Below are 27,527 nucleotides of genomic sequence, written 5' to 3'. Positions count from 1 at the left end.
CCGACTCTGGAGCAAGCACAGGGAGAGCTGCTACTCCCTTCTGCTTCCTCACCTGTCCCCAGCTATTAGAACTGTGTTATGGAGAGCTTACTGCTTGCCTCCCAAGATAACTTGACTCCATGTTGTAGCTGAGAGGGATGGGCTCTGGAATGACCAGGTGGGAATGCAGCGATGAGCGCAGTTGGCAAGGAGGCCCAAAACAGAGGGGCCAGGGAAGGATGTCCTTGCTGCAGAGTAGAGTTTAGGGAGGGAGGAGAGAAAGAGACTATTACCTCTGCTTCCTTTTTTTGTTTGTTTGTTTGAGATGGAGTCTCGCTCTGTCACCCAGGATGGAGCACAGTGGTGCAATCTCAGCTCACCGCAACCTCCACCTACCGGGTTCAAGCGATTTTCCTGCCTCAGCCTCCCGAATAGCTGGGATTACAGGCATGCACCACCACACCCAGCTAATTTTTGTATTTTTAGTAGAGACAGGGTTTCACCATGTGGGCCAGGCCAGTCTTGAACTCCTGACTTCAAGTGATCCACCCACCTTGGCCTCCCAAAGTGCTGGGATTACAGGCGTGAGCCACCGCACCTGGCCCTGCTTCCTTTTTTTTAGAGATACCGAGAGAGGGATAGACTGATGGTTCTCAACCTTTTCTGTCTTCTGCCAAGTGTTCTGTAACAAAAACAAGAAAACAGTGTTTTCCAACAGAATTTATTCTTGCTACTACCCAAGGAACAGTAATGAAAGCCTTACATCCAACCTAGCTTACTTCTGTGACCTCCTGGTACTTCACAAGCCACTGTGGGACAGCTAAGTCTCTGTAGAGGGTACAGGTTAAGATTATGAATGATCCCTGCAGTACCAAAGGGGCATACATGTCAAGAACACGAATTTTCTTCAAGGTCCCTTGCCTTGACTAGCAGTGTGCAAAATAGGGTTAGGCAGGTCTTGAGAAAATGACTATAAACATTAAGTGTGATCCTTTTTTAAAAAAATTATTTATTTATTGTTATTTTTTGAGATGGAATCTCGCTCTGTCACCCAGGCTGGAGTGCGGTGGTGTGATCTCAGCTCACTGCAAGCTCCGCCTCCCGGGTTCACGCCATTCTCCTGCCTCAGCCTCCCAAGTAGCTGGGACTACAGGCGCCCGCCACCATGCCTGGCTAATTTTTTGTATTTTTAGTGAAGACGAGGTTTCACCGTGTTAGCCAGGATGGTCTCAATCTCCTGACCTCGTGATCCGCCTGCCTCGGCCTCCGAAAGTGCTGGGATTACAGGCGTGAGCCACCACCCGGCCAAGCATGATCCTTGATTGTAAGTCTTATAGATCCTACTCAGCCATCAACCTGCTCTTTGACCTTGGGCAAGTCACTTAATCAAGTTTAATCTCAATATTTCCACCTTATATTAGGCCGGCACAGTGGCTCACACCTGTAATCCCAGCACCCTGGGAGGCTGAGGCGGGCAGATCACCTGAGGTCAGGAGTTCGAGACCAGCCTGGCCAACATGGTGAAACCCCATTTCTACTAAAAATAATTTTTAAAAAATTAGCTGGGCAGGGTGGTGCACACCTGTGATCCCAGCTACTCAGGTGGTTGAGGCAGGAAAATCGTTTGAACCTGGGAGGCGGAGGTTGTAGTGAGCTGAGATTGTGCCACTGCACTCCAGCCTGGGTGACAGAGACTCTGTCTCAAAAAAAAAAAAAAAAAAAAAAAAAATTCCACCTGTTTTTAAAAAAAGGCGTAGGAATAATTTTTTTTACATTCTTTTAAAATAAATTGTCTTAAGGGGGTAGAGGGAATGGGAGAAGTTATAGATATTATCCAGGTATTATCCTCTGCCTCTCCTTCTTGTCCATCCTGCCTGAGTTTTTTTAATCAAATAAGATAAGTGTTAAAATACTCTGAAAAGTGCAAAACACCATACAAAAGCAAGGGAGTATTATTATCAACATAGCTGTTAGCTGAGGAGGATGAAGGCAGGGCACAGGCTCAGAGCCAAACAGCTGGAAGGCAGGAAATCTTAATACCAAAGAAGGAAACTTTTTTTGTTCAAATTCTTCCTGGAGTGGCACTTTTTTTTAGAGCAGACTTGGCACTGAAATCTTCTGAAATGCTGAAGTGGGTCCAGAAAAGTATTAAGGGGGCGGGTAGGGCATTCAGCAGCCAAAAGACACTGGAGAAGCACCAGCCCTGGTTCCTCAGTTCTTTTGTGATCCAACAAAAGATACAATCGAAGGAGGAGTCGAATTGTATCAGCGGGTCTCAGGTTCAAAGCCAGGTGGGTGTTGGATCCTCTAACAGGCTCTTTAACCAGCCACCACACTATTTTGGGAGCCAGGATGTCAGGGGCACTCTGTAACTAATACTGAACTCAGGTGCCAACAACCTAAAAACCATCCCCTCTACACAGTGTTCAGAAAGAACACTGACCTGGAGACGACTTTAGAGATAATCTAGTCAGACCGAGGCTCAGAGAGGGGCAGGGACTTGCCAAGATAACACAGTAGAGTCAGGCTCATTGGGCCACAGAAGCCCACCCAATTTAGCTCAAGTACAAAGGAGTTTCTTGTAAGGACTGGAACTGAAAGGCAGGAGGAAGGATAGAGGTCTAGGACTCACTGGTCTATTCATTCTCTGTCTCCTCACCACTCCTCATCGCTGGATAGAATTGTTCCTTCCCCCTCTACCTACAGTCAAGCTTCTGCCTTCTCTTGGTCTCTGTTCCTAATTCTCTGGACCTGCACATGGCTTCCCTGGCCAGGACCTACTTGTCTATGACTTTTTTTTTTTTTTTTTTTTTGACAGGGTCTTGCTCTGTCACCCAGGCTGGAGTACAGTGCCACGATCATCACTCACTGCAACCTCCACATCCTGGGCTCAAACGATCTTCCTGCCTCAGCCTCCCAAATGGCTGGGACTACAGGCATGTGTCACTATGCCTGGCTAATTTTTTTGTTTGTTTTTGAGATGGAGTTTCACTCTTGTTTCTCAGGCTGGAGTGCAATGGCGCGAGCTCAGCTCACCGCAACCTCCGCCTCCCAGGTTCAAGCGATTCTCCTGCCTCAGCCTCCTGAGTAGCTGAGATTACAGGCGTGTACCACTATGACTGACTAATTTTTGTATTTTTAGTAGAGACGGTTTCACCACGTTGGCCAGGCTGGTCTCAAACTCCTGACCTTTGGTGATCCTCCTGTCTCAACCTCCCAAAGTGCTGGGGTTACAGGCATGAGCCACTGCACCCAGCCTAATTTTTCTATTTTTTGTAGAGACAGGGCTTTACCATGTTGCCTAGGCTGGTCATGAATTCCTGGACTCAAGCAATCCACTTGCCTCAGCCTCCCAAATGGTTGGAATTACAGGCGTGAGCCACCATACCTGGCTGTCTCTGACTTCTCCACTTCAACTCCCTCTGCCACCTGACAATTTCTTTCCGGTTTTTTTTTTGTTTGTTTTTGTTTTTTTTTTTCCTGAGACAGGGTCTCACTCTATTACCCAGGCTGTAGTGCAGTGGCATGGCACGATCTCGGCTCACTGCAACCTCTGCCTCCCAGGCTCAAATGATCCTCCCACCTCAGCCTCCAAAGTAGCTGAGAATACAGGCATGCACCACCATGCTTGGCTAATTAAAAAAATTTTTTTTTCCTTTTGTAGAGACGAAGTCTCACTGTGTTGCCCAGGCTGGTCTTGAGCTCCTGGGCTTAACTGATCCTCCCACCTTGACCCCTCGAAGTTCTGGGGTTTCGTGTGTGAGGCACCAGGCCTGGCCAACAATGTCTTTCTGTTCCTTGGTTCAATAAAGCCTCAAATCGGCCCATCTTAGATTGTTGTGCTGGGTTGTCTTAGTTCATTTCGTGCTGCTATATCAGAATATCTGAAACTAGGTAATTTATAAAGTATAGAGATATATTTCTTACAGCTCTAAAGCCTGCTAAGTCTAAGGTTTAGGGGTACACATCTGTCAAGGGCCTTCTTGCTGTGTATTCCATGGCAGCAGGTGAAGGGCAAGAGAGCAAGACAGCATGACAGGGACAGAGAGAAGGGGAAAGAGAAAGAGAGAAGAAGAAGTGGAGTTGAATGCATCCTTTTATCAGGAACCCACTCCCTCAATATCGTCATTAATGTATTCATGATGGCAGAATCCCCATGACCTAATCACCTCCTGAAGGTCCCTCCTCTCAACACTGTTGCCTTGGGGATTAAGTTTCCAGCACATGAACCTTGGGGAACACATTCACACCATAGTATACACCACTGGTCAGAGGACAGCAGCTAATATATTAAATGGTGACCCTTGACTCCAGTGCTGGCCCTATTTGCTCAAGTCTAGAGGCTGGAGGGGCCAAAGTGTGGCCCCAGCAGGGTTCCTGGTCTGGGCAGCTTTTCCTTAAAGTGAATGTGAGTGAGGCAGAAACTGTACCATCACTAGGACCATGCGATTGGAGCTCAGGATTCCAGATTTCCTGCCCAGAACCTTTCCCATGAAATTGTCATTTCTTTATTCAGCAGACATGTCGTAATTCTTGTTAAATGTCATTTATTAATATCTTCTTCCTCCTCCTCTTCTTCCTTCTTGCCCCCCAGAAGCTTATGATATAATGAAGATAAAGGCAGGAAAATAATTAGAAAACATGAGCACTTTAGAAGAAGTATAAACAATAACCACTTACTGTAAGTGGTAGCTATTGTTATTGTTTATGCGTCTTCTAAAGTGCTCATTTATTCTCATTATTTTCCTATCTTTATCTTTATTATATCATGTATCTGACTGGTACATATACCAGTCACTGCTGATCACTTTACGTATGTTTTCTCATTTAATCTTTACAACTCGCCTGTGATACCAGCACCACATTTCACACATGTGGAAGGAAACAGGCTCAGAGAGTGATTCACAGATAATAAACAGCACAGCAGGGCTCTGATGCTAAAGCCTGTTCTGTTAACCACTGTGCAGTCTTCACCATGCTGTTAGAGCACTTGGGACCATCTTGGCCTAGGGAGAAGGACAGGGATGACTGGAGAAAGCAGCAGGCTTCCAGGAGGAGGTGACATCTGAGCTCATCATGAGCAAGCTTTCCTCAGTCAAGTGTTGGCAAGGCTCACCGTAAACAGAGGAAGCCACATGTGGGAATAGCAAGATGCCAGCAGAGTACAGGGAAAAGCTAGAGTGGGGGTGTGACTGGGAAGAGGGCCAGTAGCACATTGCATGACCCATGAGAGAGTGCCTCCCTACTTCTGTACCCTTGGTCCCTTTGCCCTGACCCTATTCCTAGCCCTGGTGGCGAATGTGAAGATAAGGCCAGAGGGAACATTGAGAAGAAGGAAAATTCAACAGAACCTAGGAAATGCAACTGCTATTGCCTGGGCCTTTGTTCCTGGAATGGACTCTGAGAGTGCATGGTAAAGTCTAAAGTGAAAAATTCAAGAGGAGGGAGCTTTCTTTTACCTGACTTTTGGTTCCTATCTTAGTTGTTACTTCCTTTAGGAAACATTCCTTGGTCTACGAAGCCTGAGACTCTGAGATGCTTTTTTTTTTTTTTTTTTTTTTTGAGACGGAGCCTTGCTGTGTCACCAGGCTGGAGTGCAGTGGTGCATTCTTGGCTCACTGCAACCTCCGCCTCCCAGTTTCAAGCAATTATCTTGCCTCAGCCTCCCAAGCGGCTGGGATTACAGGCACCTGCCACCACGCTCTGCTGATTTTTGTATTTTTAGTAGAGACAGGTTTTCACCATGTTGGTCAGATTGGTCATGAACTCCTGACCTCAAGCAATCCACCTGCCTTGGCCTCCCAAAGTGCCGCAATTACAGGCATAATCACAGCCTGTAACCCACCATGCCCAGCCTTTTTTTTTTTTTTCCAGAGATGGGGTCTTACCCTGTCACCTAGGCTGGAGTGCAGTGATACAATCAGTTTAATGTAGCCTTGAACTCCTGGACTCAAGCAATCTTCTGCCTCGGCCTCCTGAGGAGCTGAAATTCAGATGTGAGCCACCACACTGGTTTGGCAGCTAGGTCTTATTTACCCTTTCACCCCCAGTAGAGTATGTGGCTCAGAGTAGCTGCTCAGTAAAAGACTGATGAATGAATAACGAATAGCCTCCAAGGAGCTTCTGCCAAGTCTTTCAGACCACATCGATTTTCTCTCTGTCTCTGGAGTCCTACTGACCTCAACACTTGGAATCCTATGCGTGTTTGAACCAGAAGAAACCTTAAAAATCATCTAGCAGCTGGGCGCAGTGGCTCACCCCTGTAATCCCAGCACTTTGGGAGGCCCAGGCGGGCGGATCACGAGGTCAGGAGATCGAGACCATCTTGGCTAACACGGTGAAACCCTGTCTCTACTGAAAATACAAAAAATCAGCCGGGCGCAGTGGTGGGCGCCTGTAGTCCCAGCTACTCAGGAGGCTGAGGCAGGAGAATGGCGTGAACCCAGGAGGCGGAGCTTGCAGTGAGCCGAGATAGCACCACTGCAGTCCGGCCTGGGTGAAAGAGTGAGACTCCGTCTCAAAAAAAAAAAAAAAAAATTATCTATCTATATCCTACCTCTAGCATCTCAAAGATGGGGTGATTGAGGTGATCACTTATTTGCCAACTGTATTAGTCTGTTCTTGCATTGCTATAAGGAAATACCTGAGACTGGGTAATTTATAAAGAAAAGGGAGGCTGGGCGTGGTGGCTCATGCCTGTAATCTCAGCACTTTGTGAGGCCGAGGTGGGCAGATCACTTGAGATCAGGAGTTCGAGAACAGCCTGGGCAACATGGTAAAACCCTGTCTCTACCAAAAATAAAAAAATTAGCTGGGCATGGTGGTACATGCCTGTAGTCCCAGCTACTTGGAGAATCCCTTGAACCTGGGAGGTGGAGGTTGCAGTGAGCTGAGATCATGCCACTGCACTCCAGTCTAAGCCTAGGTGACAGAGTGAGACTCCATCTCAAAAAAAAAAGAAAAAGAAAAGAAAAGGAAAGGAAAGGGGTTTAATTGGCTCACAGTTCCACAGGCTGTACAGGAAGCATGATACTGGCATCTGCTTGCCTTCTGGGGAAGCCTCAGGAAGCTTCCAGTCATGGCTGAAGGCAAAGGGGGAGCCAGCGCGTCTTACATGGCAGGAGCAGGAGGAAGACAGAGTGGTCGGGTGGTGCCACACACTTTTTTTTTTTTTTGGATGGAGTCTTTCTCTGTCGCCCAGGCTGGAGTGCAGTGGCGTGATCTCGGCTCACTGCAAGCTCCACCTCCCGGGTTCACGCCATTCTCCTGCCTCAGCCTTCCGAGTAGCTGGGACTACAGGTGCCTGCCACCAAGCCTGGCTAATTTTTTGTATTTTTAGCAGAGACGGGGTTTCACCGTGTTAGCCAGGATGGTCTCGATCTCCAACCTTGTGATCCGCCCACCTCAGCCTCCCAAAGTGCTGGGATTACAGGCGTGAGTCACCGCGCCTGGCCGGTGCCACACACTTTTAAACAACTGGATCTCATGAGAACTCACTCACTATAACGAGAAGAGCACCAAGGGGATGGTGCTAAAACATTCATGAGAAAACACCCCTAGTATAATCATCTCCCACCAGGCCCCACCTCCAACACTGGGGATTACAAATTTGACATGAGATTTCGGTGGGAACACAGATCCAAACCATATCACCAATAATCTTAGTTTTGTATCTCCAGCCACAGTTTCTCCTCTGAACTCCACAGTGAATCAGCTGCCTATGCAGCCCTCATCTGGGATGTCCCACAGGATGTGCATCTAAACACATCCAGAATCAGCATCCCCCTCCCCGAGGCCAGGCATCGTTCAGGCTTCCCTGTCTTGGTGAAGAACATCACCACCCAACCAGTTGTAGGGACCATCTACCTCCTACAGCCTCCCACTACCAATAAAACAGCAAGCCCAGCAGTGTCTACTACCTAAACCACAAAATCTCTCCAACTTCCCTCTGCCTCCCTAGCCCAAATCCCCACAGCTCTCAATGGACCCTGCAAAAGTCTCATTAGTTTCCCCAAATCTGCTCTTTCTTTGTGCTAATCCATGCTCCTCATTGCAGCTGGAGTGACATTTTAAAAATGCTACTTTCTCCTTTAACTCCTTTGCTGAAAGATTTCCAATATCTCTCCACTTAAAAAAATATATTATTAAGTTATTGGCCAGGCGCAGTGGCTCACTCCTGTAATCCCCGCACTTTGGGAGGCTGAGGCGGGCAGATCAGGATTCAAGACTAGCCTGACCAATATGGTGAAACCCCATCTCTACAAAAAATACAAAAATTAGCCAGGCATAGTGGCACATGCCTGTAATCCCAGCTACCCAGGAGGCTGAGGCAGAAGAATTGCTTCAACCTGGGAGGTGGAGGTTGCAGTGAGCAGAGATCATGCCACTGCCTCCTGGGTAGCAGAGTGAGACTCCGTCTCAAATATATATATATATATATATATATATATATATATATATATTATAACTAACATTTATAGAAAACACATGTCCTAAGGCCTGTTCTAAGAACTTTACACATATTAACTCATTTAATCCTCATAACTCTAAATATTCCCATTATACAGACAAGGAAACAGAAACTCAGAGAAGCAACTTCAGTGCCTTTGTGTAAGCTCTTACTCATCTTTGGCTTGTTGATCTGGTTGACTGCTATTCAAACTTCAGATGGGATGCCTTGGGGAGCATTCAAAGATCTCCCTCTCTAGGCCAGTCTCTCCCATAGCATCTAGCCCAGTTTTTATTATACAATTATTTAGGGGGTGATTTGGTTCATGTCTGTCAACCCCGTAGGCTTTAAATTCCATGTTTTGCTCATAATCATATCTTGAATATTCAACATATAATAAATACTTGATATTTGTTGAATGATTCAATGAGAAGCATTTTCAGTAGGAGAGGGGATGTGGTCAGATATGTTTTAGAAGGATTTCTCTTGTGTAAAATTTGAAGGTGGTGAGACCAAGTCACCAACAGCAACTGAATTCAGGAGTGACAGGAAGGCAGGCTGGACTAGAGGAGAGGCAAGAGGGATGGAGAGAAGTGGGTGAACCTAGAAAGTATTTAGGAAGCAGACTGGACGGCCCTGATAATTAAGTGGATAGAAGTGAAGAAGGGGAAGGAATCAGGAGGGACTTTGAGTTTCTGAGAGCACCTTGAACTGGGGTGGGGAAGCATCTGCAAAAGAGGCAGGTTGGGTTGGGTCCCTAGACCCAAGCAACTGAAACATGGAAAAGCTCTCAAAAAAATCTTTGCACCCAAACTCCTTAGCTTGGTTCTGGTGTACTTTATTCAGCCCCATCTGTGGTCTACCCCCAAACTCAGAGCATATAGATCACTGCTCCTCCCCCAAGCCCCACTTGTCATCCAGCCCACTTAGTTAAGTGCCACCCCACTACGCTCTCTCCACAAGATGCAGCTTGGAGGACGTCTCCTCTGGGATCCCTCCCCACTGCCCCCACCGCTTCCCGGGGTGAATGAGTCCTCTGTAGCCATCAGGATTCGCTGTATCAGGAGTGTTCCTCTGCTGTCACCTCTGATGACTATTTTCCTCAGTTCAGAATCCCCAGCACCTGCAAAAGGCCTGGATCAAGGTAAGCCTCAAAAAAGTTTGTTTTATTGAATTTTCCCAGAGACCTGGCTTTATTACATTAAGAGCTGAGGCCAGGAATGTGGCAGTAAATTCTGGTGCCACCACTTAGAGGTTAGACAAGTCACTTTTTTCAAGCCTCAGTTTCCGTCCATCAAATGGAGATAAGAATACAGTGCACCTACCTCGAAGAGCTGCTTTGAGGGGAAAATGAAATATGCTAGGTTAAGTGTTTAACACAATGCCTGGAACATGGTTAGTTCCCTCAAAAAATTAGCTGTTATTTATTTATTTTTAAATTCTCGCCTTGATACTCAGAAGGGGCTGAGCAGGAACAGAGGATTGCAGTTCTTAGGATGGCCACGCGAGGGAAGTGGTGAGCAGCCTCCAGGAGGACTTCGGCTCCGCTGTGCCAAGGCACCTGCTGAGGACCCAGATGGCCCGCCTGGGGTTTCCGGGACTTCCCGGCCCCTAAACATGTGGGCGCTGGCCAGAGCGCCGCGGGAGAAGCCTCTGCCAGGTGCTTGGTCTCGACTCTCACTGCCCCAGCCATCCCTCCTGCTCGTCCCCGTCTCGGCTTGGAGGGGCTGGCGGGCAGGAGGGGACAGAGTTGGGGGCAACCAGGATATATCCCCTCCGTTTTGTCATTTGTCTTTCAAACTGGCTTATGGACATTTCCTCTGTATAGAAGTCTTGTAGTCAAACATTTCCATATTTTCTCTTATGGCTTCTAGGTTTCATCATGCTTAGAAAATCTCTTCCATCACAAGATTATTAAAATATTCACTCATGTCTTTTTTCTGATACATTATGGTGTTAAATATGTGCTCCACCTGGAATTTATTTCAGTGTAGAATAAGGGCACAGTTTTTTGTAATTTCCCCAAAAGACTTGCTGGTCATTCCACCTATTTGATCTCCTCCCCACAACCCCCTACCAACACCCGCCCCCCATTTGTCTGAAGTGCGGTCTTTTATTCATTCATTCATTTAGAGACATGGTCTTGCTCTGTTGCCCAGGCTGGAGTGCAGTGGCGTGATCACAGCTCACTGCAGCCTTGACCTCCCAGGCTCAGGTAATCCTCCCACTTCAGCCTCCCTGGTAGCTGGGACTACAGGTGTGTGCAATCATGCCCAGATAATTTTATTTTTTTTGAGACAGAGTCTTGCTCTGTCACCAGGCTGGAGTGCAGTGGCGCGATCTCAGCTCACCACAACCTCCGCCTCCTGGGTTCAAGCGATTCTCCTGCCTCAGTCTCCCAAGTAGCTGGGACTACAGGTGCCTGCCACCACGCCCAGCTAATTTTTGTATTTTTAGTTGAGATGGGGTTTCACCATGTTGGCTAGGATGGTCTCGATCTCTTGACCTTGTGATCTGCCTGCCTTGGCCTCCCAAAGTGCTGGGATTACAGGTGTGAGCCACCGCCCCTGGCCAAAAGTTTTGTATTTTTTATAGAGACAAAGTTTTGCCATGTTGCCCAGGCTAGTCTCAAGGGATCCACCCGCCTCAACCTCCCAAAGTTTTGGGATTACTGGCATGAGCCACTGTGCCGGGCCTGAAGTGCTATCTTTATCATACATTGAATTCCCTTGTGGGGCTTGATCCATTTCCATACTCCATTTTGTTCCACAGATTGGTCTAGTCCTGCTTCAATACCGTACTGCTTTAAATACATTGACTTTATAGTATGTTTTAGTATCGGGTAAGACAAATCCCTTTTCATTACTTTTCTTCCTGGACTTTTTATTCCTGTATGTTTATTCTTCTATATACACTTAAGAATCAACCCCCTCTCCACCCACCTCCCATCCAATCCTTCTGGTAACCAATATAGAACTTTGAAGATACTGAAATTATATGCAAAATGTACATTGCACATCTCCAGAGAGATAGTGCAAAGTTTTCATCAGATGTGCAAAGGGAGCCTCTGGTTTACCTGTCTCTGTGAAAGGGGCCAGGGAGGAGCACACAGGAAGCCTGATTCCTCTCTGTGCTCCCACCCCTCACCTCCACCCTTGTTCCAGGTCCTGCCCTGGCCTCCATCCTACCTCCCCTAATCTAGTCCCCCTTGCTGCTCCAGAGCAAACATTCTACCACCCAGGCCCTAGTTCCAGGCCTAGGCCTGAGGTAGAATAGCTGATGAAAAAGCTTTAATTAATGTGTAAATATAATTAGGAGCCCCAGCTCCACCTCTGACCAGCTATGGAACCCACTTTGAGGCTTTTCACATTGTAGGGCCTCAGTTTATGCTTCTCACAGACCAGGTGAGAAGGGAAGGCGTAAGATGAGTATGCCTCCTAGCAATCCCCAGGAGGATCCTTTAATCCCAATAATTTTCCTTTTTCTCCCCACCTTCCCACTCCCCACTTACTTTTTTTTTTTTTTTTGAGACAGAGTTCCCCCTGTCACTCAGGCTGGAGTGCAGTGGTGCGACCTCGGCTCACTGCAACCTCCGCCTCCTGGGTTCAAGTGATTCTCGTACCTCAGCCTCCTGAGTAGCTGGGACTATAGGTGTGTGTCACCATACCTGGCTAATTTTTGTATTTTTAGTAGAGATGGGGTTTCACCATGTTGGCCAGGCTGATCTCAAACTCCTGGCCTCAAGTGATCCGCCCACCTTGGCCTCCCAAAACACTGGTACAGGCATGAGCCACCGCACCCCGCTCCCATTTACATTTTAATTCATGCCCTCAGCAGGGAGACTACTGGTTTTACATGCCTCCAGCAAATATTAGTTATTCTGTCTCTCTGTCAACGGGTGGAATTCAAAACACTGGAGCCCAAGAGTGGAACTGACCAGTCCTAAGCAAGGTTAAATAGACAAGTTGGGGCAGGCACGACCCTAGGAAAGACTTTATACAGTATCCTCCAGGGCTGCAGAAGAACCCAGGACTCCAGGAGTCTATTTGGAAGTTTATATAGGCAGATGCCAGGCCCTAGAACAGAGTTTCTCAACCTCAAAAACCTGACATTTCGGGCCTGACAATTCTCTGGAGCGGGGGCTGTCCTGTGCATTGAAGGCGTGTAGCAGCATCCCTGGTCTCTTCTCATGAGACGCCAGTAGCAACCTCCTCGTTAGGAAAACCAAAAATGTCTCCAGACATGGTCGAATGTTCCCTGGGGGGCAAAATCGCCCCAAGTTTAAAACCATTGCTGTAGAAGTAGAGAGCGCAGGGGAAGCAGGTTAACTTGGGCTTCAGGGCCGGCCACTCTACTTCCTTCTGTCTGACAGGGACATTATAAAGTCTTTCTCTTCATACCACGCACTTGGGCAAGTCTTTTCTCCTATCTGAGCTTCAGTTTTTCCATCTGTAAAATGGACTGACGTTTGTAAGTCGTTTCTTCTTCTCTTACCATCTGACGTTCCTGGAACTGGTTCAGGGTAGGGCAGGGGGCGCCGCGGTGCCTGTGAGGTCCTGGGAGGTGCCCCAAAGAAAAGGAAGGATGAGAAAGAACAGATAGGGTTGCTGGTGGAGAGGGGAGGCCAGGCAGGAGGCAAGAGAGTCCTAGGGACACGGAGAGGAATGAGGCTTCCCCAGACCCCGCTTCTTGGAGGCCTCATTAATGTAGGTCTCCCCCAACCCCAACCCGGCAAGCCAAACTCCCCGGATTCCCCTAGGCCCCGCCCACCTCCGAGGCCCGGCCCAACTGGCCCCGCCCATCCACGCGGCCCCGCCCCCAGCAGGCCCCGCCTCCCCTTCGCCTCCTGCCAGCCCAAGCTTGGGCTTTGCACCCGGCGGCGACTGAAAACGGTGGCTGCTGCGGAGCCGGCAGCGCAGGCGGGCGGAGCGGAGCTGCCCCCGTGGTGGCGGGCGATGCCCCCGTGAGCCTCCCTCTCCGCCCCTCCCCGCCCCGCGTGCCTATCCACTCGGAGTCCGCGCCCGCCTGGGGCCGGGCCGCGCCTACTGCCGGGTCCGCGGGGCGGGGTCCCGGGGCAGCACCTGCCCCGCCTTGCGGAGCCGCCTCGGCCTGTGGAGGCCCCCACCCTGTCTGGACCCCGGCCCCACCTCCGGGTAAGTCAGTAGGCCCTGCTCTCCTGGGAGTGGACGTGGGGAGGGGGCTGCAGAGGTCTGGAGGACCACGGGGGGAGGGGGGCCCTGGCCATGAAGCGCAACGTAGGGATGTGAGTGTGCAGGGGCGGGGGTGGGGGGATGAACACAGGGTGTGAGAGGGCTCTGGAGAGGGGACTAAGGGATGAGAGAGGGACGTGGGGTGTTTGGGGAAGCCTGGAAAATGGGGAAGGGGGCCCAGAGTCTTGAGTTCTTTGCTGATGCTCAGAGCTCCTGGGGCCCTGGTCTTCAACAGCATTGCCTGGCATGGCATTTTTGGAAAGTGCTTAAAATCCCTCCTGGAAAGGGAGCTGGAAGGCAGCCTGCTTTTCTCGCTTCTGCCTGTGCCCTGGTTGAGAAGCAGCCACTTTTTCCTCACAACATGACACCGTTGTGGTGTCCAGAGGACCCCCTCCGCCCCATAAAAGAAAAGGAGTGCTGCTTACTCCAGCCCTGGGGTGGGAAGAGGGGGCTTTGGGAAGCTGGGAAAGCAGTTGGTCAGCAGCATGGTGCAGAGCCCAGGGTTCAGGGAGTCTTGGCAGGACCCTTAATGGGCAACTTGGGCATGCTGTTATTCATAGGGAGGAGCTCTTCCCTGACTGGCTGCCTGGGCACCTGGACCCCATCCCCATCACCTCTGGACAACTCAGCCCTGGGGAGTGGGTTTCTTCAATGTCCTGGTCCTGAAGGCTCAGGAAGGATCCTGGAATGGGGTGGGCAATGGCATATCAAGGCTGGAGAACAGGGGGCATTGGCTGGCACTGCCACTTGGGGCCTGTTTCAATGTGGCCCTTCAGGGCTTGGACACCTGGGTGAATATCAGTGTCCAACCCTAGCCCCAGGGGTGTTATCAGGATGTAGGGAAGAAGGCTGCTGCTCCTTTGGTCCTGTCCTCTATCCATGATGACTTCTTAAGTCTGGGTTCCTTGAGTTTGGGGCCTGAAGTCATGGGAGGAGGATTGGGCCTGGTCAACAAGGGGTTAATGAGCCATCTCCCCCACCCCACCATAGTTGCTGCCAGCCACCAATTAGTCTGTAATCAGGCAGCTGCCAACTGTCCCTGGGGGCATGTGGGTAGCCTCATGGGTCATTCTTGGTTGGGGGGCGGGGTGGGTGGGTTGGCAGGGATGTGCTGGGGAGGTGACCCATGCACCCTGTGCTTAAACCAAGCACCATGTCCTTCGTTGTTTGTTTAAGGCCCACAGACCCCTTCCCTGCCTTCTGTTCCTGACTGCCTTGCTTAGGGACTTCCAGCCCTGGGTTTCTACACTTATCCGACCCTTTGCAGGGTATGAAGCCCAGAGTTGGTTAAACTTGGCTTCGAACCCAAGCTCTGCCACTTTCTGGCTGTGTGATATTGAGGAAATCACTTCCCCTCTCTGAGACTCTTTCAGTAAAACAAACCCAGCTGCTATGTGGGTAGCAGGAAGGAGGGAGTGAAATGGTGGATTTGAGCTGCGCAGCACAGTGCCTGGCACTCAGGAGGGCTCAGCAGCTAACTGCTGAACTCATGAGCAACCCCTGTGCCAAGTACTTGCTGGGGCAGGCATGCAGGAGCCAGGTGCTGAGGACCCAGCAGGGACCACGGTCTCTTCTCCCAGGGCATGTGGTCTGTGTCACTGCCTTAACTATTCTCTCTGCCTCCCTCCTTGCTCAACGACGCTTCTGGTCTCTGGACTTTAATTGGATTTTACTGCGCAGAGCCCAGGCCTAAAGCTGCTACTCTCTGGGCTTCCCAACTTCCTGCCCAGGTGCTGAGCTCTGTGGGGTCTGTCAGGGGTCTGGGTGATGTCTGCAGCTGCAGTAGCAGCTGGCCCTTTAAGGAGGGAAGAAAACAATTATCTGGCCTGGGCATTGCATCAGCTGGAGCCTGGAGGGTCCCTGGGGAGGGGGGAGCAGGCTGGTGGTTGATTTCATTAGTGCCATGTGAGAACTCTCACCTGCCCCACTCCCCAGCCACAACCTTCTCCCCCAGGCAACAGCTGCCTCGGTGCCTCCTCCCACTCCAGGGGCACCACCTTGGAGAGCTCTCTGTGTGTACCCCCCAGTCAATGTCATGGGCCCCAGAAGAGGAGGGAAGTGTCTCTCACACTGGCCTTTTGCTGACTGTGGCACTGTCTCTCCTGTTAGTAATCTGCTGACTTGGGGTGCCGGGTGCGTCTCCTGTACTGGCATTTTGCTGACGATGGGGGTGTTTCTCCCACACTGGCATTTTGTTGACCCAGGGGAGGAGTGACTTCTACACTGTCCTCTCACTGACAGTGGGGCTGTCTCCTACACTGGTATATCGCTGACCTCACAGAAGAGCTTTACCAGCTGGGGTGTGTGTGAACTGAAGGCGGAGGTTAGAAACAAGTGCTCTCTGGTTGGAGGTGAGCTTGCTGGGAATGGTGAGTCACAGGGGTTTTGTGGTTTGGGGCAGAGAAGAGACCAGGCATTTGGGCATCAGACAGACAGGATTCAAATCTAATGCCTTCCGCTTCCAACCTGTTACCACTTCAGGCAGGTGGCCTCAACTCCCAAGTCTCAGTCTCCTCTGGAAAATAGGAATAATTTATACCCATACTGCTCCACCCCATCTGGAATGTGGTTGGGGAATTAAATGTAGTAACCAGATTATAGTATCTAGTCCAGGGCTGGCAGGGGGAGGGTGCATACTGTATGATGGTTCTCTTCCCTTTGCAAGTTTGGGCTCTTCATAGCTTGAGCTCAAGAAGCCTGGACAAGAAAAGGAGAGTCCGGGAGGAGTGAAGAAAAAAGGAGAAAGAATGCCTGGCCCTCTTGCCTCTGTGGCAGAAGGATGCATTCAGTCCACTAGGTACCTCTGATGTATCAGGCTCTATGAGCCAGGCAGCCCCTGCCCTCACGGAGCTGACATTCTAGTGGGGACATGACACAGAGCAGGTAATTACACATGGCATGTGTGTAGAAAGGAGGGACTCAGGGGAGCTCTGGAACCTATCACTGAAGTTGCTCTCCTGCCCTCTGTAATCTGGGAAAGGTTCCTGGAGGTGGCGACATCTTAGCTGAGTCATGAAGGGTGCCAAGGAATTGTAGAGGCAAAGAAGAAGGGATGAGGAAGGGGAACTGTGTGTCTGAGGCCCTGGTGATGGTGAGAACAGGCTTGGCGTGGTAGAGGGAGGGCAGTGTGGGCAGGCCCAGGACAGCCTGGCCCAATTTCCTAGACTAGCAGGATACTAAAGCCTTGGGAATTTATCCTGAGGCCAATGGCAACCCCTAAAGGGTTTTAAGCAGAAAAGGCAAGATCAGATTTCCCCAGAATGTTAGGGTCTATGGCCCTCAGGCAGAGCCTTCTTGGGAGTGACTTTTTGCCCTCTCCTACCCTTTTCCCTGTGCAGCAGCCTCGGTCCCAGGGAACCGGTTGTTTATGTGGCTGGCCCCAGGAGGGAGGGCGGCCAGTCCCAGTCCCTCCAGCTCCCTCTCTCTGGTCTAAGCTGTATTGTGGCCTTGTTGATGAAGCTCAGCCCTTGGGGCCAGGTTCTCCCAACCTCCCTGGGGAGCCAGAGGGCAAGAGGCAGGGTTTTGCACCAGGCTGCTCTGTGCTCACATCCCAGCTCTGCAGTTCCTGAGCAGGGTAATCTCTGGGAAGGCATAGCCGTCTCTGAACTTCTGTGTCCTCAACTATAAAATGGAGTCGATGATATCTCTAGGAAAAGAATAAAGTGAAATTCCACGTGGAAATCATAAACCCTACCTCAACGTCAGCTGGCATTTTTACTCTGTTGTGTGGGGGCTGACATCAACTCTGGGCCGGACCCAGGGCTGGCTGCGTGTGGGAGCAGGGCTGGTTTCAAGAGTCAGTGGTCATGCAGGGCCCTGCACCTAGAAGGACCCTACACTTAATGTTCTGCTGACACCATCTTAAAATTCATAGTAACTTTGAACAAGGGGTCCTGCATTTTCATTTAGCACTGGGCTCTGCATATTATATAGCCCCACAAATCGGGTAGGGGTAGGAAGAGGCAGGGAGAGACATGGACCTGCAAACGGTTCCCAAGGATGAGGTGGAGGGCATTACTAACTGTCCCAAGGTGGGTGGGATGTTAATAAGAATAACACTTATTTAGTGCTTACTGTGTGCTAGTTCTCTGCCCATCACTTTACATGCTCATCTTTAAACAGTCCTATGAGGTAGGTACTATTATCATCTCTGTGGTATAGATGAGGAAACTGAGGTGACCTAGCCAAAGTCACACAGCTATCAAGTGGCAGAGCTGGGATTCAAAACCAGGTTGTCCAACTGCAGAGCAATGCGTACACCAGGGAAGTCTCCACCTAGGAGGAGCGACCACCTCCCCTGGGTTTGGAGGATAACTTCGAGTTTGCCCAAGAGGAAGAAGTGCAGTGGGGAAGGGAGGACTCTCTCAGCTGGGAAGTGTCCAGGCTAAGGGCATGATGCTTGGCCAGGAGACGGGGAGCCAAAGCCTGGTGCCTTCTGGGGTTGAGAGAAGGTAACCTTTGCATTTCATGGTCCTGATTTGCCAAGCTCAGAGCCCCTTGTCACTCTGCCCCTAGGTCCTGCTGCTACCATGGCTCCTCAAGTTGCCCCAACCCCTCTTCCCACTGTTTTGCCCCCTCCCTCCCTACCTCCTGGGTAATCTCGTTTACTTCTCTTGATTTTAATGATCTCTTCTGGGTTGAAGATCTGCAGGTCTAGCTGGGTGCAGTGGCTCACACCTCCTCAAAGTGCTGGTAATCCCAGCATTTTGAAAGGCTGAGGCAGACGGATCACTTGAGCCCAGGAGTTCAAGACCAGCCTGGGCAACGTGGTGAAACCCCATCTCTACAAAAAAATACGAAAATTAGCTGGGCATGGTGGCGCATGCCTGTATTCCCAGCTGCTTGGGGGGCTGAGGTGGAAGGATCGCTTGAGCCTGGGAAGTTGAAGCTATAGTGAGCCATGTTCATGCCACTGCACTCTAGCTTGGGTGACAAAGCGAGACCCTGTCTCAAAAAAAAAAAAAAAAAAAAAAAAGAAGCCCCAACAATCTGCAGGTGTGACTGCTTCCTGGCCCACACTTAGATGTCTCACAATCAGCTTCAGTTCAGGTCCAGACCCAGCTCCCGACTCTCCCACCTGCACCTGCTCTGCCTTTAGGGTCCCCGGTTCATCTCTGGCATTGCCATCATCCCACCTGGTCAAGCTAGAAAGCTGGAAGTTCTCCTGGATATGCCCCTCTTCCCATCCCACACCCCTATAACCAGTCCTCAGCAAGCCCTGTTAGTCCTCCTGAATCTCTGCCTTGAGTCCGTGGACCCTCTCGCTGCCCACCACCCCCTCCAGGCCACCGTTGGCTCTCACCTGGGCCACTGTGACAGCTTCCTACCTGGTCTCCTGACATTTGTTCTTGCCCCGCTTTCTTTCATGGTCTTCTTAGGATAAACGTTGGATTGTGTCATTTCCCTGCTTAGGACCCTTCCAAGCCTTCTTGGAATGAAAGCCAGACACACTGACGCAGTCTCCGAGGCCCTGTGGGATCTGGTCCTTGCCTACCTTTTTGTGTCTTCTTCTGCCACTCTCCCTCAGCTGCAGGACTTCCACACGTGTTGTCCCCAATCCTGGAATGCACGCCCCCTCTTGGGGCCCTGCTAACTCCTACTTATCCTTCAGATAGATACCAGCTCGAACGTCATTTCCGCAGGGAAGCCTAAAAACCAGACAGTAAACAGCACCCTGCTCCAGACCTTGTACTTCTTCATAACATTCAGCACACTCGAATCACTTTTCCGTCATGTCTGTTTCATGCTAGGCTGTGAACTCTATGGGCTCAGGAATCCGTTTTGCCTCACCCCAGCACATAGTAGGTACACAGTGAGCTGTTGGATGAATGAAGGGACTAGATGAGGAGTGCTGCAGCCTCCTAACTGGTCCCTGCCTCCAGGCCGGCCTTTTCCAGCCCTTTCTCCAAGCAGCCCCAGAACAATCTTTCTAAAACACAGAACTGACCCTGTCACCCCCTGCTACTTAAAATACTTCAATAGCTCCCCGTCACTGACAGGAAAAGGCCTCGGCTTCTTATCATGGTATTCAAAGCCCTTTATGATGTGCGCCTGACTGCCTGTCTTCCCTGCTTCCCCGCCACACTTTGAACTCCAGTCCCTCTAACACACCAGGCTGTTTTGGGTCTCTGTGCATCTGCACTTGCTGTTCCCTTTGCTTGTAATGCCTCCCCGCCCCTACTTTGTCTCTGCGGAGAACGTCCTTAATTCTTCAAAGTCGGCTCAGCTGCTACCTTCGCTGTGAAGCCTGTGGAGCCCTTCCGCTCCTCCCCAGGCAGTTAGCCCACCCTCCCTCCACCACATCTGTGCAAAGTCTACATCTCTTACTCGCTGTCTCCCACTGCACTGGGCTTCTCCGACGTAGGCACAGTGATTATTTTTTCAGGGTTGTTCATCTGCGTACCTCCGGCTCCCAGCTTCTCTCTTGTCTTAATTAGGTCTTTGCTTATATACAGAAACCCACTCAAACCAGCTTCAGTAATAAAGAAGGGCTTATTACAAGGACAGAAGGGATTCCCTGGAACTAAGGGGAAGGAAAACCATTAGCTTCAGGAAGGCGGGACCTGGAGGGCCAAGGGAACTTGAAGCAGCCATTCTCTGCACCCTGCCTTTCTGTCTCCACAGACTGGATATCTCTGCCTTTTCAGGCACCAAGCCACCTATAATTCCTGTATTGTGTCCCTCTGTTTCAGCCACATGGAGAGAGAGAACTTGGGGCTTGGCAGATCCAATCCCAAACTCCCAGGAGAGGATCTGATTGGCTCAGAGTGAGGCAGGTGCCCACCCTGGTCCAGTCATCTGTAGCCTACTGGGAAGGGCCAAAGAGACATGAAAACATGGCTCTCAGTGCCCCCCCTCAGAGAAGGGGGATCTTTGTTAGCTTCCAAAGACATCTCCTGGAATTCTTAGAGTGCTGATGTGGGTGCAGGCAGTTGGGCCTGAGCCCCAAACTTCCATCTGGACAGCAGCTGGAGAAAAAAGGCCTGAAATTGTAACTTAAAGGGGAGTCTTTTCTTGGGCAGCAGTGCCCAGGACAGGCTCTGAAGAACCTGTCAAATGTCATTCAGAGGCCTGAGGAGAGAGAGGGAGAAGAAAGCCTGAATTTCCTCACCTTGCTTTGGAGTGAGGAGAGAGGGAAGAGGAAGGCAGGAACAGGCAGAAGAATTTTTCCTCATGAAAATCTTCATTCTCCAAGATGTAACTCTTTCTTTTCGTCAGTGAAAAACCAAACCATGTCTACCTCACCTTCCCCCTGTCACTCATTCTTGACCTGTATTGATTCTGTTCTTTGTACTGCCCTGGCAATAAACATTTTTTTAAGCACTTACTCTGTGCCAGACATTGTGTTCACACATTTCATATAATCTTCACTCCCTATAAGATGGGTACTATTATTATTCCCATTTTATTTTATTTTTTAAAACATATAAATTTTATTTTATTTTAGAGACAAGGTCTCACCTTGTTGCCCAGGCTGGAGTGCAGTGGCTTGAACATGGCTCACTGCAGTCTCAACTTCCTAGGCTCAAATGATCCTCCCAAGAAGTTGGGACCACAGGTGCACACCACCATGCCTGGTTAATTTTTTTTTTTTTTTTGAGACATTGTCACATTCTGTCACCCAGGCTGGAGTGCAATGGCATGGTCACGGCTCACTGCAGCTTTGAACTCCTGGGCTCAGGTAATCCTCCCACCTTAGCCTCCCTGGTAGCTAGGACCACAGGCTCATGCCACCATGCCCAGCTCAGTTTTGTATTTTTTTGTAGAGACAGGGTTTCACCCTGTTGCCCAGATTGGTTTTCAACTCCTGGGCTCAAGCAATCTTCCCATCTTGGCCTCTGAAAGTGCTGGGATTACAGGTGTGATTCACCACACCCAGTCTGTCATCTCATTTTACAGACAAGGAAACTGCAGTTTAGGCATTTGCAGGCTAGATTTTAAAGCTCTTCACCTCTCTTAATCTCGGTGATTTGCTGACTTGTCTGCTTGCTGTTTGGGATTGTGAGGGTCTCACGGGCAGATAGCAGGTTACCATCCTGCCTCTTTCCCCACTGCCCAGCAAGGGCTGCCAACTGTGGGATAGATGGATGCAGGTAGAGTAGAAAAGGTGTCTGGGTGGACGTCAAGTCTCTGACGTGTGGATCTCCCATGTAGCTAGCTCTGTGACTATGGACGTGTCTCATCCTTTCTGAGCCTCCCATTTCTCATTCAGAAACGGGGATGATAATTCCTGCTCTGAGGCTCGTATTAGATGGTGCCCGTTATGACAATTTGTGAATAGGAAAGGACCAAGGAATTTCTAAAAGATTGTTATTACCAGAATAGGCTGTAGCAACAGGGCACTAGCGGGCCACTGTGCCCGAACTCCTGCAAGAGGTGGACAAGCCTAGAGCTTCCCAGTGTGTGGAGTGGGACCGGGGATGACTTTCAGTGCCATTTCTTAACATTGGCTCACATAGTGAGAAAGTTGGTTCCCTTTCAACGTTATCAAGTCCAAGATTGTCCAAGGGAGAACGTGTCAGTGTATTTCTAGTGTGTCTTTTTTTTTTTTTTTTGAGACGGAGTTTCGCTCTTGTTGCCCAGGCTGGAGTGTAATGGCACAATCTCAGCTCACCACTACCTCTGCCTCCTGGGTTCAAGAGATTCTCCTACCACAGCCTCCCAAGTAACTGGGATTACAGACATGCACCACCACACCCAGCTAATTTTGTATATTTAATGGAGATAGAGTTTCTCCATGTTGGTCAGGCTGTTCATGAACTCCCGACCTCAGTTGATCCGACTGCCTTGGCCTCCCAAAGTGCTGGGATTACAGGCGTGAGCCACCGCGCCCGGCCTCTAATGTGTCTTTAACAACTTTCCAACACTGGTTGCCCTCCCTTTTTTAACAGAGAGCTCTCAGGCTAGGCTCAGAACATTGCCTGGTAATTCCATGTAGCTAAAACATAATAACATAACTGTTTTTACTGTGTTTGTTTTGTCATTTTCTATTTATTAAAAGTGATATTGGCTTTCCATTTATAGTAATAACATGGTTTCTATTGAAAATAGTTGCATTAAAGTTAAAAGTGTCAATTTATTTTTATCTGTTTGTTTATTTATCGAGACTAGATCTCACTCTGTCGCTCAGGCTGGAGTGTAGAGGCCTGTTCTTGGCTCACCTCAGCCTTGACCTCCTGGACTCAAGTGATCCTCCCACCTCAGCCTCCCAAATAGCTAGGACTACAGGTGTGAGCCACTGCCCCTAGCCAAAGTGTCAATTTAAAGAAAATAAGTAATAAACAGTACAGGAGTCTGTAGATTTGTTTTGTTTGTTTGTTTGTTTGTTCATTGAGACAGAGTCTCTGTCGCCCAGGCTGGAGTGCAGTGGCACGATCTCAGTTCACTGCAGCTTCTGCCTCCCGGGTTCAAGCGATTCTCCTGTCTCAGCCTCCCAAGTAGCTGGGATTACAGGTGCGTGCCACCATGCCCAGCTAATTTTTGTATTTTTAGTTTGACCATCCAGATGGGGTTTGACCATATCGGCCAGGCTGGTCTTGAACTCCTGACCTCAAGTGATCTGCCTGCCTGAGTCTCCCAAAGTGTTGGGATTATAGGCGTGAGCCACCGTGCCCAGGCTAGGAGTCTGTAGATTTGGCAGAAATCATTGAGGTGGCACACAGTGTTATGCACTTAATGCAAAATTGGGAAGTGGTATGGGGATGTCAGAAATGTGCACTGTTGACCTAGATAATTTTGAAGGTCCCTTCCACCTGCCCAACAAATCTAGGGGTCTCTCCCTGCTGCGCTGGCCTGCTCTCCTCTGCTCACCTTGAACCCTGGCTTGGGCTTCTTTTGGAGGATCCTGCCATGATTTCCCTGCAGACAGGAGAATCTGTGCCATTGTTTTCACAACCTGCTTGGGAGGGGGGCTCATGGAGATGAGGTGTCTGGATGTGGTAGGATGCCCCCTCATCTCTGAGGCCAGGACTTGAGACCTCCTGGGGGGAGTAGGGGCTGCATACCCTACAGTTCTCCTGCTTCCTGTGTATAACACAGGCCTCAGGGAGGCTTAGGGAGCAGTGAAGCTTTGGGTGCCACAGGTAAGGGCAAGGCTGCCCCTGGGGCTTCATGTCCCAGAGCTTGGGGCTCAGGGACAGTGAAGCAGAAGGCTTCGGAGTCTCATAGGTCCCTCTTCCCCTACTCCCCGCTTTGCCCACTGCTTTGTGCCGACTGCTTGTCCCTGGGAACTCGCAGCAGACCCCAGGGGGCCTCGGAGGACACAGTGGATTTACCCTCAGGGCCCACGAGCAGGGCCAAAGTAGAGAAGGCAGATGGCAAAGAGGGAGGGTAGTCCTGTCTGCCCCCTCCCTGGTCCCATGTTCACAGTGGGAAGGGTGGCCTGGGCACCAGGAGGATGGAGGGCCTGGGTAGAGTGTGGGGTGTGTGCTTGTGTGTCCATGGTGAATGTTTGAGGATCTCTGTGAAGGCATAATGTGTGTGTGTATGTATGAGAGAGTTTAAGTGTGTGTGTGTGTCCCTGGCGAATGTAGCTAGGTAGCTCACAGATATGTCTGAGGGTCTCTGAGGGCATATTGTGTGTGCACTGTGTGTGTGTGTGTCTGTGGTGAACGTATCTTCATGCGATATGTCTGCAGTTCTCTGTGAGGGAGTTTTTGTGCAGCGTGCGAGTTTGTGTGTGTGTGGCAGGGTGTGTTTTGGGTCTGTGTGATGTGTGTGAGTCTGTGGTAGCTGCATCTCCATGCCATGTGAGTCTGTGGTGCACAAGGTGTGTGTTTGTGTGCATGTGTGTGCTCTGTGTCTGAATGCCTGTCTAGGTGGATTGCCTGCTGGGTGTGGTGTGTGCCTGTTGTTTTGTGTACGTCATCTTCTTTGTACAGCGTGCATCTCGCTCTGTGGCGCGTTGGAGTGGCCAGCCGGAGGTGTATGGCTTGCGCGCGGGTCTTTGTGCCCTGAAAGGGTCCGGGGGTGGAGAGGTTGCAGGGAATGCGTGCACCTCTTTGGACGGTGTCTGTCTGGCCTGGGGCCGAGCCTGTGCTGGGTTTCTGAGGAGGGTCCCCAGGGTGGGCAGCAGGCGCGGGCGGCGCCTTCCGGCTTGGCGCGGGGCTGGTAACTGGAGCCCCTTCCCCCCATGAAATATTGATCCGGCCTCGTCAGCGGCGCGGGGGAGGGGCGGGGAGGGGGGAGGGGCGGGGAGGAGCGGGGAGGAGCGGGGAGGAGAGGGGAGGGCAAGCGGGGGAGGGACGGGGAGCGAGCCGCCAGCCGCTGTCCGTGGTGCTGCCGCGTCTCCCCCAGCGAGGGTGTAGTTGCTCAGGCGAGAGTGGGCCTGGGAGGGGGAGAGATTGTCCCATCCACCAACACCCTTAGGTGGGGCCCCTGCCTCTCAGGATGAGCCTGCCTGTCCCTTCTGCTATCCCCCATCTAGGAAGGGGGAGCAGAGGAACCAAATGTGTATCTTATTGGGATCCAGTATCCACCAGCTAGGGTGACTATATGGTTGGGTTTGCCTGGCACAGTCCTCATTTTCACCTGCGGTCCGGTGTGATTGTGAGTATTGTCCCTGCTCATTCTCACAAGGGTCCCAGGTGGATGGTAAATTATGTGCTCACCGGTAATAAGGCTTTGATCCAAAGACCTTTTCCCAGTCGCCTCTGCTCTGCCCTGGGAGTTCTCCAGCCATGTGGACATGTAAGTGTGTGTGTAGTTGCATGTGTGGAAATTGTCCTTCCTGTGCTAGGACTGAGCTGGAATAAGTGCTTCAGAGCCCCGGGCTCCTGCCACAGCGCAAACCCTCCCCAATGCATCCAGCCCCCTTTTCTTTCAGTCCAAATTCTGCTTTCCATTCCAGCTGTGATCCTTTCAGGCCTGGGCTTCCCCTTGCCTTAGGGAGGGAGTCAGGGTGCCCTCCTAGCCTCCCTCCTGCGTCCTGAGCTGGGCAGGCCTCTTCTCGGTCTCAATATCAGGGTGTTGTAGGGCTTCCAGCTTGGCCATCTGTATATTCATGGCATCTTCTGTGAGTTCCTCTCCTACTTTTCACCATGGACTCTCCCTCCTTCAGTTGGCTCCATCTTCCTCCTACCTCTAACTGTGGGTATTACCTCTCAATCATTCCTCACTCTCTGCTCTCTTCTGGGCATTCTCCTTCCTTTCCACGCCCCATTTTTTCTTTGGAGAACACACCCAAATCCTGCCCACTCACCTTGCTCTCCTGAGCACTAGTGAATCGGCTTACCTGGCCAACACCTGAATGTGGGAGTTGCAGCATTATCTCAGACCCATCGGGACTAAAATGGGGATTCATCTTCTCCTTAAGCCAGGCTTTTTCCGCTAGGACCTCAGGCTCTGCTGATGGCATCTCTCACCCCCATCCTTCCTGTAAATCACCTTGGATTTCATTTTTTCCCTTTTCCCTACTTTGTCCCCTCACTCACTCTAGGCATTCCCCTAACCCCACCCACGACTCCCGGCCCCATTTCCTCTTTGCACCTCACTTTCTGAAGCAGTGCAGCCCTTCTTCCTGCATGGATGTAGCAGCCTCCTGGCTGCTCTCCCTGCTGTCAGGCTTCTTTCTGATTCTGCACTCAGTGTCAGATTGATCTCTGTAAAGCATTACATCTAAATCATGTCAGATTTCACTCCTACAGGATGAAAGCCAAGCTTCTTAGCCCCACATTCAGAGCCCTGCACTGGCTGCTTCCAGCCTATCTTTCCAGCCCTCTGTTCCGCAGTTGTACCTACCTCCTCTCCAACTGCACTGCTCTGTTCACCAGCCTCTGAACACAACACTTTCTCCCCGGGCCTTCCCAGTAGTTGCCACCTCTTTCATTTAGAGCCACCTCTGCCTCTCCTCTCCAAAACCTCACCTATCTTTTGAGGTGCAACTACTGGGGTAATGCCTTCTCTGGTCTCCCCCACCCTGAAGTGTTCACTGTTTCTGCAGAACAACCAGAGCAATGTCTCTTCACCTTTCAGTGCCTTGGGTGGTCCATAGACCAGCATCATGGGCATCACTTGGAAGTTTCTTAGAAATGCAGAGTCTCAGGCTCCACCTATGACCCACGGATCAAAGCAAGCTCCCCAGGTGATTCACCTGCACATTGTAGTTTGATAAGCATTGGATGATGTGGTCATTGAGGACGGGATCTTGCTTCTGTTTGGGGAGTCATCTTTGGCCAGGAGTAGTGGTATTCTCCAGTGCCAAGTTTAGCAGCCCCTGTAAGGAGACAGGTGCCACATCTAGCCAGATCCTACAAGCCAAGGGAGGGGCGAATGGTGGAGATGGCTGAGAAGAATGTGTACCCTGGCTGGCCCTTTCCCACCCATAATCTGTACCCTGCAGGGCCCCAGAGCTCAAGCTCTGTAAATCTGACTCCAGAAAGCACTTTGGTGACACAAGGAGGAATCAATTAATCAATAAAAGGGCAGTTATCAAGCAGATAGAAGAACTTTTCCCTCTTCACAAAACACACATTGGTGGAAATGCCTGTTACTTTAATGTATGTTTTGAAAAGAAAAATATGTGGTTTTGGTTTTTTTCTTTATTATAACATTAATACAGTTTCTTAAGTAGTAACTTTAGAAAACACAATATGTCACATGGAGAAAATAAAAGTGACTCACAATGCTATAAATACTGCTAATTTAATGTTTTAGGTTGCCATTCATTCATTCTACAAATATTTACTGAGTCCTGCTATATGCCAGACCTGTGCCAGGTACTAGGGATTCAGGGTGAAGACGATGACAAGGTTCCTATTTTTAACCAGCTCACAGCCAGGGGGCGGGGTGTGGGAGACAAGCACGGAACAAGTTAGGAACAGCAGTGTGTTCATTTCCTAGGGAAGCTGCAATAAAGTGCCACAAACAGGGTGGCTTAAAAACAACAGAAA

General features: G+C 50.3%; 2 protein-coding genes across 2 annotated transcripts in view; one reads left to right on the top strand and one right to left on the bottom strand.

The window, feature by feature from the left end:
- Positions 1–26,646, bottom strand: part of LOC100587174 (periaxin) — a 42,751-nt gene extending 16,105 nt beyond the window's left edge. The window contains 1 exon segment of the mRNA XM_030823181.1: positions 26,604–26,646. Within this exon segment, the coding sequence (XP_030679041.1) occupies positions 26,604–26,646 (43 nt within the window).
- RIMS3 (regulating synaptic membrane exocytosis 3) overlaps positions 13,269–27,527 on the top strand; it is a 45,149-nt gene continuing 30,890 nt past the window's right edge. The window contains exon 1 of the mRNA XM_012511004.2: positions 13,269–13,581. The gene's annotated coding sequence lies outside the window, so the exon portion shown is untranslated. The remainder of the gene's footprint in view (positions 13,582–27,527) is intronic.

This window comes from Nomascus leucogenys, chromosome 12 (assembly GCF_006542625.1).
Source record: "Nomascus leucogenys isolate Asia chromosome 12, Asia_NLE_v1, whole genome shotgun sequence".
In the NCBI taxonomy this organism is placed as follows: domain Eukaryota; kingdom Metazoa; phylum Chordata; class Mammalia; order Primates; family Hylobatidae; genus Nomascus; species Nomascus leucogenys.
Note: the sequence above shows the minus strand (reverse complement) of the source record. Positions and strands in the feature narration are given on the sequence as shown.